Below are 17,375 nucleotides of genomic sequence, written 5' to 3' on the forward strand. Positions count from 1 at the left end.
GCTTCAGTGGCTGCGACCAAAAAAATGCATATTTTCTGCATTTATATGGCATAATTTTTCTGGCCTCTGTGCTTCAGTGGCTGCAACCAAAAAAATTTATATTTTCAGCATTTATATGGCATAATTTTTCTGTCAACTGTGCTTCAGTGGCTGCGACCAAAAAAATGCATATTTTCTGCATTTATATGGCATAATTTTTCTGGCCTCTGTGCTTCAGTGGCTGCAACCAAAAAAATTTATATTTTCAGCATTTATATGGCATAATTTTTCTGGCAACTGTGCTTCAGTGGCTGCGACCAAAAAAATGACTATTTTCAGCATTTATATGGCATATTTTTTCTGGCCTCTGTGCTTCAGTGGCTGTGGCCAAAAAAACTGGGCAAACAATGCCTACAAGGTCAACGACGTTGACCTTGTAGGCATTGTTTGCCCAGTTTTTTTGGCCACAGCCACTGAAGCACAGAGGCCAGAAAAAATATGCCATATAAATGCTGAAAATAGTCATTTTTTGCCATACGTTGACTCAACGTATATGGCAAAAAATGACTATTTTCAGCATTTATGTGGCATATTTTTTCTGGCAACTGTGCTTCAGTGGCTGCAACCAAAAAAACTGGGCAAACAATGTCTACAAGGTCAACGTATGGCGAAAAATTACTATTTTCAGCATTTATATGGCATATTTTTTCTGGCAACTGTGCTTCAGTGGCTGCGTCCAAAAAAACTGGGCAAACAATGTCTACAAGGTCAACGTATGGCGAAAAATGACTATTTTCAGCATTTATATGGCATATTTTTTCTGGCAACTGTGCTTCAGTGGCTGCGTCCAAAAAAACTGGGCAAACAATGCCTACAAGGTCAACGTATGGCAGTTGTTTAAAGAGAACAGTAGATTACTAGCCAGCAAAGCTACCTAAGCTAAAATGTCCCTCAAATCCCTGCAGACTTCTGTCCCTCCAATACAGAGCAGTATCAAGCAGATTACTAGCCAGCAAACTTACTATCATCTGTCCCTGAAATCACTAACAGCTCTCCCCCTACACTATCTCTTCCAAGCACACACAGGCAGATTTTTCAGATACATTTTTGCCCTTGATCCCCCTCTGGCATGCCACTGTCCAGGTCGTTGCACCCTTTAAACAACTTTAAAATCATTTTTCTGGCCAGAAATGTCTTTTCTAGATGTTAAAGTTCGCCTTCCCATTGAAGTCTATGGGGTTCGCGAACCGTTCGCGAACCGCTCGCATTTTTGCGCAAGTTCGCGAATATGTTCGCGAACTTTTTTTCCGACGTTCGCTACATCCCTAGTGTACAAATCCCCTGCCACAGGTTCCATGTAACTAAGTACTGAAGAATATAAATACAAGTTATTTTGCAGCAGGAGATTGGGTAAATGACCCCTACTGTCTTAAACATCATTTAAGGAAATATGAATATATATATATATATATATATATATATATATATATATATATATATATATATATATATATATATAATGTATAAACCTGAACTCACACTATAGGTTGAGGATGAGGATAATTGTAAGAGAATGATTGTAATACATTATGGGGTACAGTAGAATCTATGGCCAGCCAACTGAGACAATGGCAGTTTATAAAAGGCTGAAACTGCAAAACTGCAAGCACAGCCAGTGACACCTTCATACAAACTAGTGGCAAACAAAGCAAGGAAAAAAATACTTCTACATTCTTAATATCTCAATTACATAAATACAAATAAAAAGCAGGTACAGTAGTGCCACGTTAAGCCCTTATCTCAAGGCAACATTAGATCCATATGCTTTAATGAACACGGATTGCTAAGAAGTGCTTCATTGGCCGAGTCCTGTTATCTACCGCCGTTTCATTCCTGGGACAAATGAGCAGCACAAGTACAGCCTACCATATGGCTAGGTAATAAATTAAGATGCTATTTAGGCATAGAACAAACAGAAACCAACCTCCCACCGAACATCTCCTGGCGATCTCCCAGTATACCAAGCCAAGGGAATAGATGTCTGCACATTTGAACGATTCAAAGTGATATGTGTTTATTGAATCATCCAGCAATTCCGGGGCCATATACCTTTTAACAGAGGACAAAGAAAAAATATTTACACAGGAGAGAACATTATATCAGGTAACGACTGGTCTTGAACATCAGCTAAAAAGCATTAAAAGCACGTCATTATATCAATTAACAGCTCACTGTTGGCACAAAGAAAATGTCTGAATTTGAGTCACTGCCCCTATGCCATAGGAAAGTATCACTGTTTCCTGATTAGTAAGTACATGTACGGGACCTGTTATCCAGAATTTTCGGGACCTGTTTTTTTTCCGGATAACGGATCTTCCTACCTTAAGTCTACTAGAAAATCATGTAAACATTGAATAAACCCAATAGGCTGGTTTTGCCTCCAATAAGAGTTAATCATATCTTAGTTGGGATCAAGTACAAGCTACTGTTTTATTATTACAGAGACAAAGGAAATCATTTGGGAAATCTATGGGAGACTGCCTTTCCATAATTTGTAGTTTTGTGGATAACAGGTTTCCGGATAATAGATCCCATACCTGTACTCTTTCAAATTCTCTAAAGAGAAGAATCTAAAGATCTGTGGTGAAAACTCAAATTCTGTATACTGCTGAGACATCTGATCCTGGTCTAGTAACCAACAGCAACCAATCAATGAATCAGATGTTTGCTTTCAAACAGCAGACCAAAGACCAGCACCAACTGATTGGCTGGTATGGGTTAGTTAACCTATTTGAAAAATTGCATTCTTAGTCCAATACAACTAACCTGTACCAAAGTAACTCCAATTCCACAAACACATTGACCTTGATTATGCTGTTTGGCCAAACTTTCTGCCCAGATCCCACTAAATCAAACTTGTCCCATGTGATGCACTCAAGATGTAGAGGGACAGTAAACCTGATGGAGAAGTAGTACCAGTTCTGGCTTATTCTTACCTCTTGGTTCCTACTCTAGGATTTTGAGGGATATCTATTGAATTAGTTATGGAATCATGTTTCACAGCCAGACCCAGATCTGCAATGCAGCAAGTATCGTTCTTCTTCACGAGAATATTTTTGGATTTCAGATCTCTGTGAGCAATGGCAGGTTTCCCTTTGAACATAAAAATAAGATAATAAGTACAATGGTAAATCCCGTCATTTAAACCACATAGGGGGACATTTACTAAAGGGTGAATTTTCGCCTCGGAAGGCTCCACCAAATTTCGTGCAACTTCATCAAACATTATTAATTTGCAGCGCATACACTTGTCAGCACGAGCATTTCACTAGCTTTACTTTCTTCCTAGCGTAACTTAGTTAACACACTTTAAATAGGGCGGATACATATAGGTCATATATGTGTCTTTATTAGAAATGTTGGCGCAAATGCTTGAAGTGGCCATTTATTATTAAAAATGTCCAAGGAAGCAAAATAAAATCAAAAGAGAACCTCTAATGTCCTAGATATGAGCCTACCCTAAAACAAATGTGACATGACCTTCAAATGGTTAAAAAAATGTAAAAAAATATTTTAACAGTTACAATTTAAACATAATCCCACTTTAAAATATGAAAAAACGCCAGCCTTTTGACTTTTTTTATGACTTTTCATCATACAGGATATGATGTCACAGACATATGATTGTTGAGGATGTAGCTTCATCTTATCAGTTCACCAGGTATAACCTGGCGAAGCCGATTCTGGCGAAAAGGGTAACCTAGTGGAAAATTCACACTTTGATTAATTTGCGGCGTAACGAACGTTCGCTTGAGCGAAAAGGTGCTAGTGCTGACCTCTTTTGCTAGCAAATTGTCCTCTATGTCTGTTAGTAAATTGGCTGCATACTGTCTTTTTTTGCCGGATTTTCGCTAGCGAAGGCCACTTTGCCCTTTAGTAAATCTGCCCCGCAGCCTATAGCATTTGGCCTATATGACTTCCTCCCTCACCATTTCTCCCTCTTCCTACTATGAAGTCCCAATTTATTAAGGCTCCTTTAGTATTCTTCCTTTCTATACCCAGCAACTCATATTATACTGTAACATGGATGAAACTTGGCCAGTTACGACTATATCTAGCAAATAGCTTACTCATACTTTTATTTTATATTTTTATTAAAGCACAAATATGTCTTGGTCAAAGCATATTGACTCATCTCATACCTTGAGTACCAACAATCTCCATGTGTAGGTGCGCCAGCCCACTCACTATAGACAGTGCCAGTTTCATCATTCCACCGATAGTTACAGTGTTGCGGTTTAGGTAATCAAACAAGGAACCCTGTTCATGGAATTCTGAAATAAGCCACAGCTGGGTCCAAGTGCCATTATCTGCAGGGAAATTGTATAAACTAATAAGAGTGCATTCTGTACAATGTAGTATATTTACTGTAAATGAACGGAAAGTACAAAAATACAGCAGAGGTCATTTCTGTCTCCCTTTGTGTATGTGTGAGGCAGATCTTGTTTTGCTATGTTTTCAGTAGCAATAACAAGGTTACAGGACAGTTGTGACCGGCTTGTGTGGCTGATGGCACACAGAACGTTAACTCTGCTGCTCTCAGCCTACATTCTTTGCACCCAAAGAGAACGAATCTGCTCTCTTCCCCTGCTCCATTTATCTGAACTGAAAAGTACAGCTTCTGAGTGAGTGCAAGTACAAGGTGAGGTTGGCCTGAAAAACACAAAAGCAGCCAACCAGGTTGGCTGCGTGTTAAGGTTTTGCGGGTTAGGGTCAGCTGCGGGTTCAGTTTTTCCTGACCAGCAGATAGCCCCAGTCCCTTCCCAGAGGCTATTATCCCCAATGCTACTGTAGGCATTATCTCTCCCTATCATACCTGCTATCCCATAGCTACAGACCCTTCCCAGAGGCTATTATCTCCAATGCTACTATTGGCATTATCTCTCCCTATCATACATGCTACCCCACAGCCACAGTCCCTTCCCAGAGGCTTTTGTTCCCAATCCTATTATAGGCACCATATCTCCCTACTATACCTGATATCCCACAGCCACAGTCCCTTCCCAGAGACTATTATCCCCACTGCTACTATAGGCACCATCTCTCCCTACTATACCTGCTATTCCACATCCGCAGATCCCTTCCCAGAGACTATTATCCCACTGCTACTATAGGCACCATCTCTTACTGCTATACCTGATATTGTCCATTCATTCCCAGAGGCTATTATTGCTACTGCCACTATCTCCCTTCCCTTTGGCTGCTACCCCTCTGTAGCAAAAATATTTTTTTCTAACCATACTTGCCAGGTCACTGCCAATCCCAAAGGATATTACGCCCAATGCAGACCATGCCAAGTTAGATGTACACTCAAGCATATTATCAAACATTCCAGGACTCTGGTTCCACTACATAAAGGATACATGCCAGTCACCCCTGCCTGAACTAACTAAAGACTATAGGGTATATCTATATACTGTACCTTTATTATCAGCAGCAATAAAGCCAAGGATATTTTCATGCCTTAGCATAACTGTCTGATATATCTCAGCCTCCCGGAACCAGGACCTTTCATCCCTAGAGGAAAAGATCTTTACAGCCACATCTTCTCCACACCACTTTCCACGCCACACTTCTCCAAATCGTCCTTTACCGACAAGTTCTTGAATGACAACAGTCCTTGCAATAGTTCTTTGAACCAGAAGAGGCAAACCTAAAATAAATGTAAAATATAAATGTAAGCACATTAGGAGCCTGCTTATTAAAGGAGTGCTACACCTTTAAAGGGGTGGTTCACCTTCAAACAACTAGTTGGTTTCAGATAGATCACCAAAAATAACGACTTTTTCCAATTACTTTCTATTTTCTATGTGTCACAGTTTTTTTAATATTGAAGTGTCAAGTGTCATTTTTCATTTTCTGAAGCAGCTCTGGGAGGGGGGGTCGCCGACCCTGTAAACTGTTCTAAATGGATACATTTAGTTGATACATTTCTTATCTTTGCCCTGCTGAGCAGAATCTCTGGGTTTCAGTACAGGCAGCTGTTAGACTTGATACAATAGTTGCTAATACTCAAGAGATGCTGCTGAGAAATGTATCAACTCAATGTTGCAAAATTGTAACAGTTTAGAGTCTACACCTGAATTACAGACAAAAAAAACAGAGACTGCAACATTGAACAGTAAAGAAAAACCAGTAAAACAGTAAAAAATAAATAATGGAAAGTAATTGAAAAAAGTCTTCATTTCTAGGGAACAATCTGAAAACAACTGAACTGAAAAAAAGGAAGGTGAACAACCCCTTTAAGTTAATTCTATGTATAGAATGGCCAATTGTTATAAATAAAAAAAAATTGCTATAAATAAATTGATATTGCTACTTTTTATTATTCATCTTTCTATTCAAGACCTCTCTTATTCATATTCCAGTCTCTTATTCAAATCAATGCATGGTTGCTCAGGTAATTTGGACATAAATATTGACATAAATGGCATTAAATCCCTTAAATAACCAGGAACTAATATCTTACATACTATGTATACATGTTATATACAATGCAGAAATGTGCTTTTACTCAGTATTTAAAGGGGAACTGCAAATTTTTTTTTTTTTGCACAATGAAAGAAAATTTAATTTTAAGCAACTTTCCAATATATACTAATAAAACATTTCCATTGGCTTTAACATTACTTGCAAGTGTTATTACAGTAAAATTTGTTTTTGTTTATGACTTTTTGTTCTGACTTCTGAAACAATGGGCTTGATTCAATTCAATGTGATAAATGTTCGATAAAGTGAACATGTGTTTACCTCTGAAAATGAATGCTCAATTTTACCTAATTCAATTCACTGCAATATAGAATTAAGTGAATACGAAAAACAGTCAATTTGGTGTAACTGTGTTATAGCTGTTTCCAGTTTTTACTAGAGTTTATGGTGGAAACTGTTGGTATTGCTCTTTTTCTTCGCAAATCACACTGCAACTTAACACGCAAAATTCTACCTAAGTTTAAAATTACTTAAATACAACATAAGTGAAGTTCATAAAGATCAGCACTGCCAAAGATTATGAACTATAAACATCTTCTACTTACTCATCCCAAACAATCAAAGGTTATTAGTTAAACACCACACCCAGACATAGCAACACTATAAAAAGGAGTTGCTTTTCAAAATACTCCATGATTTATGACAGGAAGCCAAGGAGTGAAGGGTTTTTATAATTCTGTTTGCCATGGCGATATCTAGCACTAGCACTTTCAGATCTGGGTCTTAAAAACAACATTAAAAATGACCTTAGCACATTCAACTTGCATAGATGTCATGTGCAAACATCATTTACACGGTGGATTAGTGGGATCCATTAAAAGAGAAATGATTTAGAATAATTTGTGATGATAATTGTTGAAAGGACTATTTAGGATTTGTGTGGATATGTTTTAGGGTGGTGGCAGACCGGGAGATTAGTCGCTCAACGACAAATCTTCTTTGCTACGGGCGACTAATCTCCCCAAATGCATTCCCATCGGCAAGAATATGAATCGCTGACGGGATGGCATACGAATCCAAGCTGACTCAACTTCAGGCGATTCATATGCCATCCTGCCGGCGGGAGGGCATTTGGGGAGCTTAGTCGCCCGCAGTAGAGAAGATAGGTCACTGGGAAACTAATCTCCCCTTCTGCCACCACCCTTATGTAAGATGTTAATATTTTAAACACATCAATCTCTTTTTGAAGGTTTGTCTTGATAGCTTTAGAATGTGACCAAAAACCCAGAAGCCAAAATATATTGAGGTGTGAGGTTGAACATTATAATTTTATTGGCAGTTGAATACAAATTGGAGTTTAGGTCAGGCCCTTTCCAAGTCAACTTGCAGTCTGACTTTTTAAACACTAGATGGTTGCTAGGGTCCAAAAGAAATAAAATGATGTAGTACTAGTCAAGTGTTATACACACACTTGTTAAAACAAAACAAAAAAAGACATGGAAATGAAATAAATAAAAATAAGGCAAATACGTCATATATTTTGAATAAATATATCTTAAAAAACAATAGAACCTTTGAAAGTACTTTTGTTAATGAGATATACATTGGCATAGCTGTAACTGCCTTTAAATCAATTGTGTGATAAGGTGCATGTGTCAGAAGATGGAAAGAGGGTAAAAAAGTTTAAGGTGACATAAGGGAAACAGGAAGATAACGTAACTTGGTGAGCGGTTTCGGGTTGAATTGAATTGTAAAAAGTAAGCATTCCAGGCACTTTTAATGGGCTATTAGCTAGTGAAAATAAAGGTCACGCAAAGATATAATGGTTGATGCGATAAGTGTTTAGCGCAATGAATTGCAAAGCAGACATACGAAAAGGCACACTTATCAAAACGAAATGTACCATATTGCATTGGATTGAATTGAGCCCAATGTTACTGAAGTCAGTTCTTTAGTTCGGTTAATTAGCTACTTATTCAACATTGTTTTATTCATCGTGACTCAGACCCAGTAGTGCTGAGAATGTAAAAACTCACACTTATTCTAATAACAGTTACATTTACAAATATCTTGTTGCCATGGCATTGTCTTAGTTTAGTCCACTGGACTGGACAAAAGAGACTAAAACTGCCCCAAAAGGGTGGTGGGAGACAGGGAGATGAGTTACCCAGCGACAAATCTCCTCTACTGCGGGCGACTAATCTCCCTGAACTGCCTCGCAAGGCAACTTCGGAAATCCAAAGCGATTCCGCTGGAGATTCTTATATTTGCCGGCGGGAGGGCAGTTTGGGGGAGATTAGTCGCCCGCAGTAGAGGAGATTTGTTGATGGGCAACTAATCTCACCCTACTGCCACCACCCTTAATATTAAATGGCTACAATTCTCTGTTGTTTGAAGGGAGATGTTGTACTTTCACCTATTAGCAGGTCATACTTTAAACGTTGATAGAGCAGATTAACAGGGAAAAAACAAAGAGCCATATACACTGCTCTAAAAATAGAAAGAGATTCTAGTTAAGCTTAGTCAAATGTAAATAAGTGCAAATCTTATGGGCTATTTTAATGTCCCATTTCTTGTATATAAGTACAAATACAGTCTCAGACACCCAAAGGACATCCACTTCCTAAAATTTACTATAAAAAAGCTGTTCATATTTTACCATTGTTTCTAGCTCACTGCTGCCTTCCTATGGGTTCAATGGTCATTGCTGCATTCCTCTTTAATCCTCACTGCTGCCTCTGTATGATTTTTGTGCTCACTGCTGTCTCCCCATGTGTTCTATTTTAAATATATTATTCTTCATTATGTTCCATGCTCACCATTGCCACCCTACCATTAGCTCCATATTTACCTCTGCCTGATAACCCATATGTTTCCTGCTCACTGCTGTCTTCTCTCCCCTATGTGTTCCATGCTCACGCTTGCTTCTCCACCCATGTGTGTCTCTACGTGGTCCAAACTCAGCGATGCCTAACCTTCCCTATATGTTCCATTCTTGCTGCTTCATGCGTACCTGACCCAGATCCCGAAGTTGTCATATCATAAATAAGATCTTTAAGTGATTTCCCAGCAATATCCATGGGACACTCTGTAAGAGGCTCCTCAACACATTGCCGCCGGGCTTTCTTCTTAGTACAGTAGCGCCCCTGACAGACATACGCAGTCACCATTATGACTATTGACAAGAGGCATATAGATACGGTGATGATAACCGTCAGTTCCACATGGCCCATATGGTACACTCTTGGAGTCACTGCAGTGTTAGAAAAAGTAGAGTGTTATTGGCAGTCATTAAAAATAGCATATGAACAACTGAATATACTCTATGGGTATTAGTACAGTGAGGCTTATGTCTACTGAAGGGCTGTCCAACTGGAGAGATAAGATTGGTTCCCGGTCTGCTCAAGAGTTCTTCTGACCTAATCATTTTACTTTTATCTGGACATTATGAATTTAAAGAATAAAGTAAAAAACTGTCTCGTTATACAACAGTTGGACAACCCTGATCTGCTGTATAGGAAGACCTGGGGACGAGGATCTCTATGACCAAGGAATTTATGTCTTTTATTTATTTTTCTATAAATGTTCAGAAAATACATGGGTTACAGATTGGTACTTTGTGTACATCTGTACTTATTATACTGATTTATGAATTTTGCAGCGATTTTGCACAATTATTTTTCTCAAATGTTTTTTTTTTTTGGCACAATCACAATTTAATTTTTTTTCGCTGCACTGAAAACCTGCCACGCCACTGGTTTTTACAAATCAGACGAAACCAACACGATCAACAATGATTAAATAACCTCAGTGGGAAAAAACCTTCTGATTGAAGAGATCAAGCAAATTAATTCTTCATCATTCATTCGTAATTTTTTACCCAAAGTAGCAGGTTATATAGTATGACTCTATACATGTAAAAAAATGCTATTTAGCAGAACATTATGTGCTGTTCTATCAAATTGTGCAAAACTGTGTTTTAATAACATGTGTCTTGACTTGACAAACATGCTGGAGACTTTATCATCCTGTTGAGTCTATGTAATTCCTCATTATCGTAATGAATCCTAGAGGGTGTAAATTTCACCACGGGGAGTAAAACTCTGTAACCCTTTCACTGTATAGAATAGCCTTATTTGCACCTACAGCAATAACAAGGACTCATCTGCATATGGATAAACTGTTACTAGGCATTTTGTGGGAGCGATTTGTTATGGGAGCTACTTGTTGCGGTTGTTGACAAAGTTGGCATACCTCTGCACTCCCAGTCAATCCACACCCAAGTATATAATGCTGCGACCCCATAAAAGCACAGGGGTGTTGGTTACAGTACTTGTTACCCAGGTTGGTACTGTAGTATGAAAGCCAGCATGCTGAGAAAAACAGAGAATACTGCTGGAGGGGGTTTAAAGGGACAGTATACACCCCTTTTCATTTTTGGTTAACTGAATTGAATGTTGAACATACTTTTGCCTGTTCTTTAACTTAAGAAATATGTAAGCTTTTTCTTTTTTTTTGCACTAAACTGGGCAAAACTGAAAATGAAACTTTGTCCCATTCTACTTTCTGATACCATAGTTAGAGCAAAGTCAAAGAAACCAGCAGAAGCCTCTGTATAATTAAACCTCTTTTCCCAACTACACCCAATGATCCTTTTGGCTACATACAAGCTCATTAAACCATACCTCCTAATTGTTCCAACTTTTCATAGGACAGTCCCAATTTTGAGTGCATATCCAGCTGTCCCAGCTTGTAATGAGATGTCCAGCATTGCTTTGCTCCTCCACTGGTTCTTCCTGGCCAGCTCTCTGCTTCATGGATTTGAAAAAAAAAAAATCAAAAATAGCTGTGCATTCCAATATGGAATGCACGGCCATCTTGGACTTTTTCCTTTAGATACAGGAATCGGAGAGACGCAGAGACAGAACCGTTGGAATTATGGAAGACATACTTTCAATCTGCTTTCAATCCATCTATTTCTGCATTGATCTTAATGACATTTCTGTAATTAATGGAGTGCTCCTTAGTTATCTATTTTCTGTAGTGATTATACTGGCATGTCTGAGGTTAATATGCCTGTTATCTATTTTATTTAGTGATTTTACTGGCACGTCTGGAGTTAATATGCTGATTATCCATTTTAATTAGCAATTATACTGACATGTTTGGGGTTAATTTGTCCTTTATTCATTTTATTTAGCGATTATACTGGCACGTTTGGGTTTATTATGCCCTTTATCCATTTTATTTAGTGATTATTTTGGCATATTTGGACATATTCAGTGATAATACAGCCATGTCTCTGGCATGTGAAATGGATGTGGCATGTAAGCGCGTGGTAATAAAGTGAGCATGGTCAAAAATGTCATCCCTCTTTCTCTTATGTTGTGAAGTATGATTAAACAGAAACTTCTCTGTGAGTTGATGGTTTGTTTGTCTTTGATCATTGGGATCAGGAAGTAGAATGGGACTTCACTTTTATTTTCAGATTCTGCCCTGTTTAGTGGAATAAATAACAAAGGCCATATTTATTTTTTAATTAAATAAAAATGTTCTGCACAAGCCTTATTCATTGAGCCAATGTTGGGATATACTGAACCCCAGTAAGTTAGAAAGCATTTCCAGATAATATACTATGTCTGACAAGAATCCCAGCAAGGTGAAGTTTAAGACCAAAGGTAAAAGATGAAATCTTTGCACACAATCATACATCAAGTCAGCAAATGGCTGCAAACACAGGAGATGTGATATAAACACTTTCATAGCTGGTCTTAGTGCAATGGAGTGAGATTATATTGCACCTTATATACACGGGTGGCAAAGGCGGCTGTTTACTAAAGTTCAATCGAATATAACTCATGACCCATTAATAGAGTTCTAATAGATTGACACCTATGTCACCCATTGTAGCCACATTTGATGTCTGAAGGTAAGATAGGTCAGAGGACTTGCCAATATACAATCTAAAGACAAAGCCACTCCAGACGAAGGCACCAGCTTACTGGAGAACAATTTGCCTGGCCGATATGTCAGGTCTGAAATTCTTTACAGTAGAGAACTACATCAGGCCAATCCCCTCCCAGTAGGTCTGTATAGGCCCCTACCATAATGTAATCAGCACAGCTAATAACATAGCCAATTTTAGTGTGACTATAGCCTTTAGCCATTACTAACCAGTCAGACAATTAGAGAGCTCTACCAAGCCCTTTTGATGTTCTGTATCCCGGGTCCCCAAAGGAAGTTCTGGGAAATTTGCTCTATCCTTAGCATATATTTTGTTTCCATTATTATTATTATTAATGATAATAATAGTAAGCCCAAGCGCTGTATATAGAACAATAAATCCCATTTCGGTTATTAGCATTGTAATAAACTGTCCTGATTGAGTTTTGAAAGGGTCGCTCCAAAGACTTAATAAATGAGCCAGTGCAGTCCAAACCTCCATACACTTAAATCAGAGTAGGTGATTTCCATAGAAAAACATGGCTGAAGGTTTAAAGTACTCGGGGGACCATTTATTAAACAACAGAGTGGATCAGTGTGCAGAATACACAATTTTATTACATTTTATCAACTTTTACAAGTAAAATCTAAACATGATTGGGTGTGTGTATATATATCAGTCCTGACAGGGCCTGCCGGTGAAATGTGTTGAGAAACACTTTGGGAGGGATCTTGCCCCCTTGGGGATTTTACTGCAGATGAAAGGAAATGAATAACTGCCTGTGTACAGTGTATTTCTCCAACTCTGTCTATAGATCTTGCAAAATGTCCCAGTTTTAAACGTAGGATATACTTTTACTTTCCTATATTCATTAATACATGAGGCAGCCCCTTAATTATATATTATATATAATTTATATATAAATAGAAGAAAAAGCTGCCATACCACTTTTACTGCCAAAGTAAATAAACACTTAGCTGTAGACTTCAATGAATCAGCAGCCTAAAGGCTACATTATAATTAAACTCTGTATTATGTTCGCTTGGCTATACATCCCGCAGACATGGAAGCACACAACATTCATACATAGCTGCTGAGGGGTTCAAGACATAAAACTGTTCATATAAAGTTAAATTTCAACTAATGTCTGTCTGCTGGGATTAGTGGCTCACACAACCACGTAGCATTTTAAATATCTAGAATACTCCGGACCTTGAGTTTTCCAGATAAGAGATCTTTCTGTAATGTGGATCTCCATACCTTAAGCCTACTAAAAATCATTTAAACATTAATTATATGCATTGTTTTTTTATAGGATTATAGGATTGATTGTTCTGCCACCAATAAGGATTAATTAAATCTTAGGATCACATACAAAGTACTGATTTTTTATTACAGAGAAAAATGTATAATAATAATTTTTAAAATTATTTGATTAAATAATTAATTAATTAATGGAGTCTATGGGAGATGGCCATCCCGTAATTGTGAGCTTTCTGGATAACGGGTTTCCTTATAACAGATCCCATACCTTTATTGACTCTTAAAATGTAGCAGAAGTCAGGTTTTTTCTGGGCCTTTTTTTAAAATTGTTACAGGAGTCTGAACCAACAGAGCAGAGAATTTAAACCACATCTATAATACATTCAGTACATAAAAAAATTAACTATTCTCAAAATACTTGCATTTATAGATATCAGTGGGTGATGTGATACTTATGCATTGTGTATTTTCTCATTGGACCTTAAAAAGAGCGCCACTTATTAATGACCACTGGATGCTCCCACTCCACTTATGTATCAATCTTATGTATCAATGCAAATTCAATATGATAAGCTGTGTTGTCATAGTGTACAGACTATTCAGAAGTGAAAAGCTATCAAAAACCGAATTAATACACAGCATTTATTTATTATGTTAAAGGGAGATTTTGTTTAACAAACTCACTATTAAAAAAAGGCATAAATTGAGGCGTAAAATATACTTAGTAGTTTTTAGTTACTGACACTAGAGGGCACTTAAGTATCTCATATGTTCATGTTACTTATACTATGAACACGCTATTTTTATTATAATACACAAGTGATTCCATGTAAACTGTATAACTCAGCCTACAGCCTTGTACCTGTATATAGTCACAGAACCCCTCAGTGACTTATAATATCTTTATCAATCACAGTAGGGGGTACATTTACCCTTATAATACATGAGTGATACTCAGAATTCCCTGTATATCTCAGCCTGCAACCTTGTGCCTTTATATGGTCACAGAATCCCTCAATGACTTCTAATATCCTTTTAATTTAGAGTAGGAGGTATATTATCCCATATAATACATGAGTGATACTCAGAGATCCCTCTATGACTCCCCCTGCAACAGTGTGCATTTATACAGTATGGTCACAGAACACTTGAGTGACTTATAATATCCTTATCGTTTACAGTAGGGGTATATTTCCCTTATAATTTATAGTGGGGTATATTATCACTACATGAGTGATAATCACAATTCCCTGTATAACTCAGCCTGATACGGTCACAGAATCCTTCAATGACTTCTAATATCCTTATTATTTACAGTACGGGCTACAGCACCCCTTATAATACATGAGTGATACTCAGAGATCCCTCTATGACTCTGCCTGCAATATTGTGCATTTACGTATATGGTCACAGAACTCCTCGGTGACTCCTAATATCTTTATATTTTACAGTAGAGGGAGCATTATCCCTTGTAATACATAAGTGATACTCAGAGTTCCCTGTATAACTCAGCCTGCAGACTTGTGCCTTTATATAGTCACATAACTCCTCAATGTATCCTTATAATACACAGCATGGGATAGAGTATTGCTTATAATACATAAGTGATACCCAGATTTATTTATAGTCTCAATATAAGCTTTAGACAATCATAGACACTATGCCCCTGACCATCTTATATACAATCCTATTATTTTGAGAAGCAGGATGTTCCCACAGAGTTGCAGATAGAGGTAGTGAATAAGTGGCATGCAGTCAAAGAGAAGCCAATGGAGACCTACCCATAAGAGCTTACTATTCAAAGGGAAGTTGGAACAGAGGGTAAAAGCCAAAAATATAATTTAGCTGGCTACAAAGTAGCCTATTTGTTGTTCAGAAGGTACTGGCAGTCAGTGGCAACTGAAGGGGATTTTAAAAGGGATGTTGGACCACTGTACATACATTGTGACAGAACTGTTGCTTTGGTTAAAGATTCCCTTTAACCATTCAATTATAGTATCCTACACCTTCACACTATTATATAAGCTTTTAAAGAATGATTTCACTTTGTTAAACATTACACCCAGATTAATGTGTCCGTTCCCCTTGTCTGAAAAAATTCTGCTTCGTGGGGTGTTAGAGATCATTGGCTGCTCTGAAATCTACACAACTCCACATCTCAACTTTTTATTGCTCCACAAGAATAAACGTGTTTTTGTTGACATTTATAAATCAGCCCCTCTGTTTCAGACACAAAAACAAACTTCATTTTAAATATGTATTTTTAAAGAGGCATTATCAGAATGTCATATCTGGGCATTTTTTTCTTACTCATTAAACAAGGATATTGCTATTTCTTAGAGACACAGTAGAATTGTTAATGGTATTATGGCAAGCACACATTCTGTTATTCATATGTAGGTAGAACACCAGGGGGACATTATTTAATTATAGAATGTACATGAGGTTAACCCCGCAGAGCAATCTAACTAATATATCGGGCATATTTTGCCTTTAAAAAATCAGGAAGCTGTGTACAAAATGGCATAAGCACAGATGATATTTTTCAGTCTGAACAAACAACCTCAAAGGGCCTCTGCTTCACTTTTACCCAAATATTGCTCCTTGTGCAATAAAACAAGGAAAATGAGAGTAAATTGTCTTTGGCACCACTGAGAGATCTAATGGGAATTTCAGAGGGTGAGTAGGGCAAAGGGCCTTGTTCAGTTGCTGCAGGACAAGAAAACAATTAGCAGGCAGGCAGCGTCCAGGAAGAAAGAACTGGAAGAAATGCGTTGCACATAAACCGTGTAATTGGAAGTGTGGAACTGTGCCCGATGCTGGGAAGCAGATCTGTGTCCTGTAGGAATGTTACCTTATGTACACGGTCAGGGAAATATGAATACTTAGTAGATACATTTCTACATTGCAAAGTGCTATGACTAAAAGATGTATACCTGGAGCTCTGGTCAGGGGTCCCAAGCAGGTGGGCCTCACAGAGTTACAGCAGCATGCAGTGCGCTCAGTTCCAAGGATTACTTTTGCCTATTTTTTAAGGGCAAGGAGCTGTAAATATGGGATAGGGTGTACAGTAAAGCAAGATGGTATCAGGGTATGTAACTGTGGGATAGTATGTATTGTAAACAATGGTATCAGGGAAATTTACTGCAACTTTGGGATGGTGTGTGCAGTAAGGCACCCATCTAACTCTTCTTCATATTACGGTATGTCCAACATGTAGACTTCAGCTTGGGCTTACGATCAACTACCAGCATCCACAAACCGGTGAAAAGGATCATTTACTCATCATAGAGCTAAGGGGCCCAAGAGCAAGCACTTTTTCCAGGATAAGCTGTGCTCTGTTGCTGGTACCAGAGTGAAAAATCTGGCGTGAGGCCCTGTCCTTACCTGTCTGAATGATGTGCAGATTAAAGGACAGGTAAAAGACAGGTAGGGGATGGGCAAAGCATGGGTAGGGGATGTCTAGGTACCTAATCCCCACCCGCTCCTCACCAATACAACAACACTAATGTAGTTAGCACTGTATTTATAGGGGAACTGCCGGTCTCTTTGCTCCAAAACGGAAACTCTGTGAAGGGTCCAGATAAAGATTATGAATGTTAAAGGGCCTATATATCATGCTGAGTAAAAAGTGGAGTGAAGCATTACCGGTGATTTGTCCACAGCAAATAATCAGCAATTAGATTTTAACAGTTATAAA

At 38.0% G+C, this 17,375-nt stretch overlaps 1 protein-coding gene across 1 annotated transcript in view; it reads right to left on the minus strand.

Annotated features, from left to right (window-relative positions):
* Nucleotides 1-17,375, minus strand: part of acvr1c.L (activin A receptor type 1C L homeolog) — a 59,561-nt gene that overhangs the window by 11,781 nt on the left and 30,405 nt on the right. Inside the window, exons 3-7 of the mRNA XM_018235789.2 lie at nt 9,482-9,721; nt 5,462-5,692; nt 4,182-4,349; nt 2,976-3,132; nt 1,964-2,088 (exon numbers count right to left, since the gene is read on the minus strand). Of these exons, the coding sequence (XP_018091278.2) occupies nt 1,964-2,088; nt 2,976-3,132; nt 4,182-4,349; nt 5,462-5,692; nt 9,482-9,721 (921 nt within the window). The remainder of the gene's footprint in view (nt 1-1,963; nt 2,089-2,975; nt 3,133-4,181; nt 4,350-5,461; nt 5,693-9,481; nt 9,722-17,375) is intronic.

Source organism: Xenopus laevis, chromosome 9_10L, assembly GCF_017654675.1.
Source record: "Xenopus laevis strain J_2021 chromosome 9_10L, Xenopus_laevis_v10.1, whole genome shotgun sequence".
NCBI lineage: Eukaryota > Metazoa > Chordata > Amphibia > Anura > Pipidae > Xenopus > Xenopus laevis.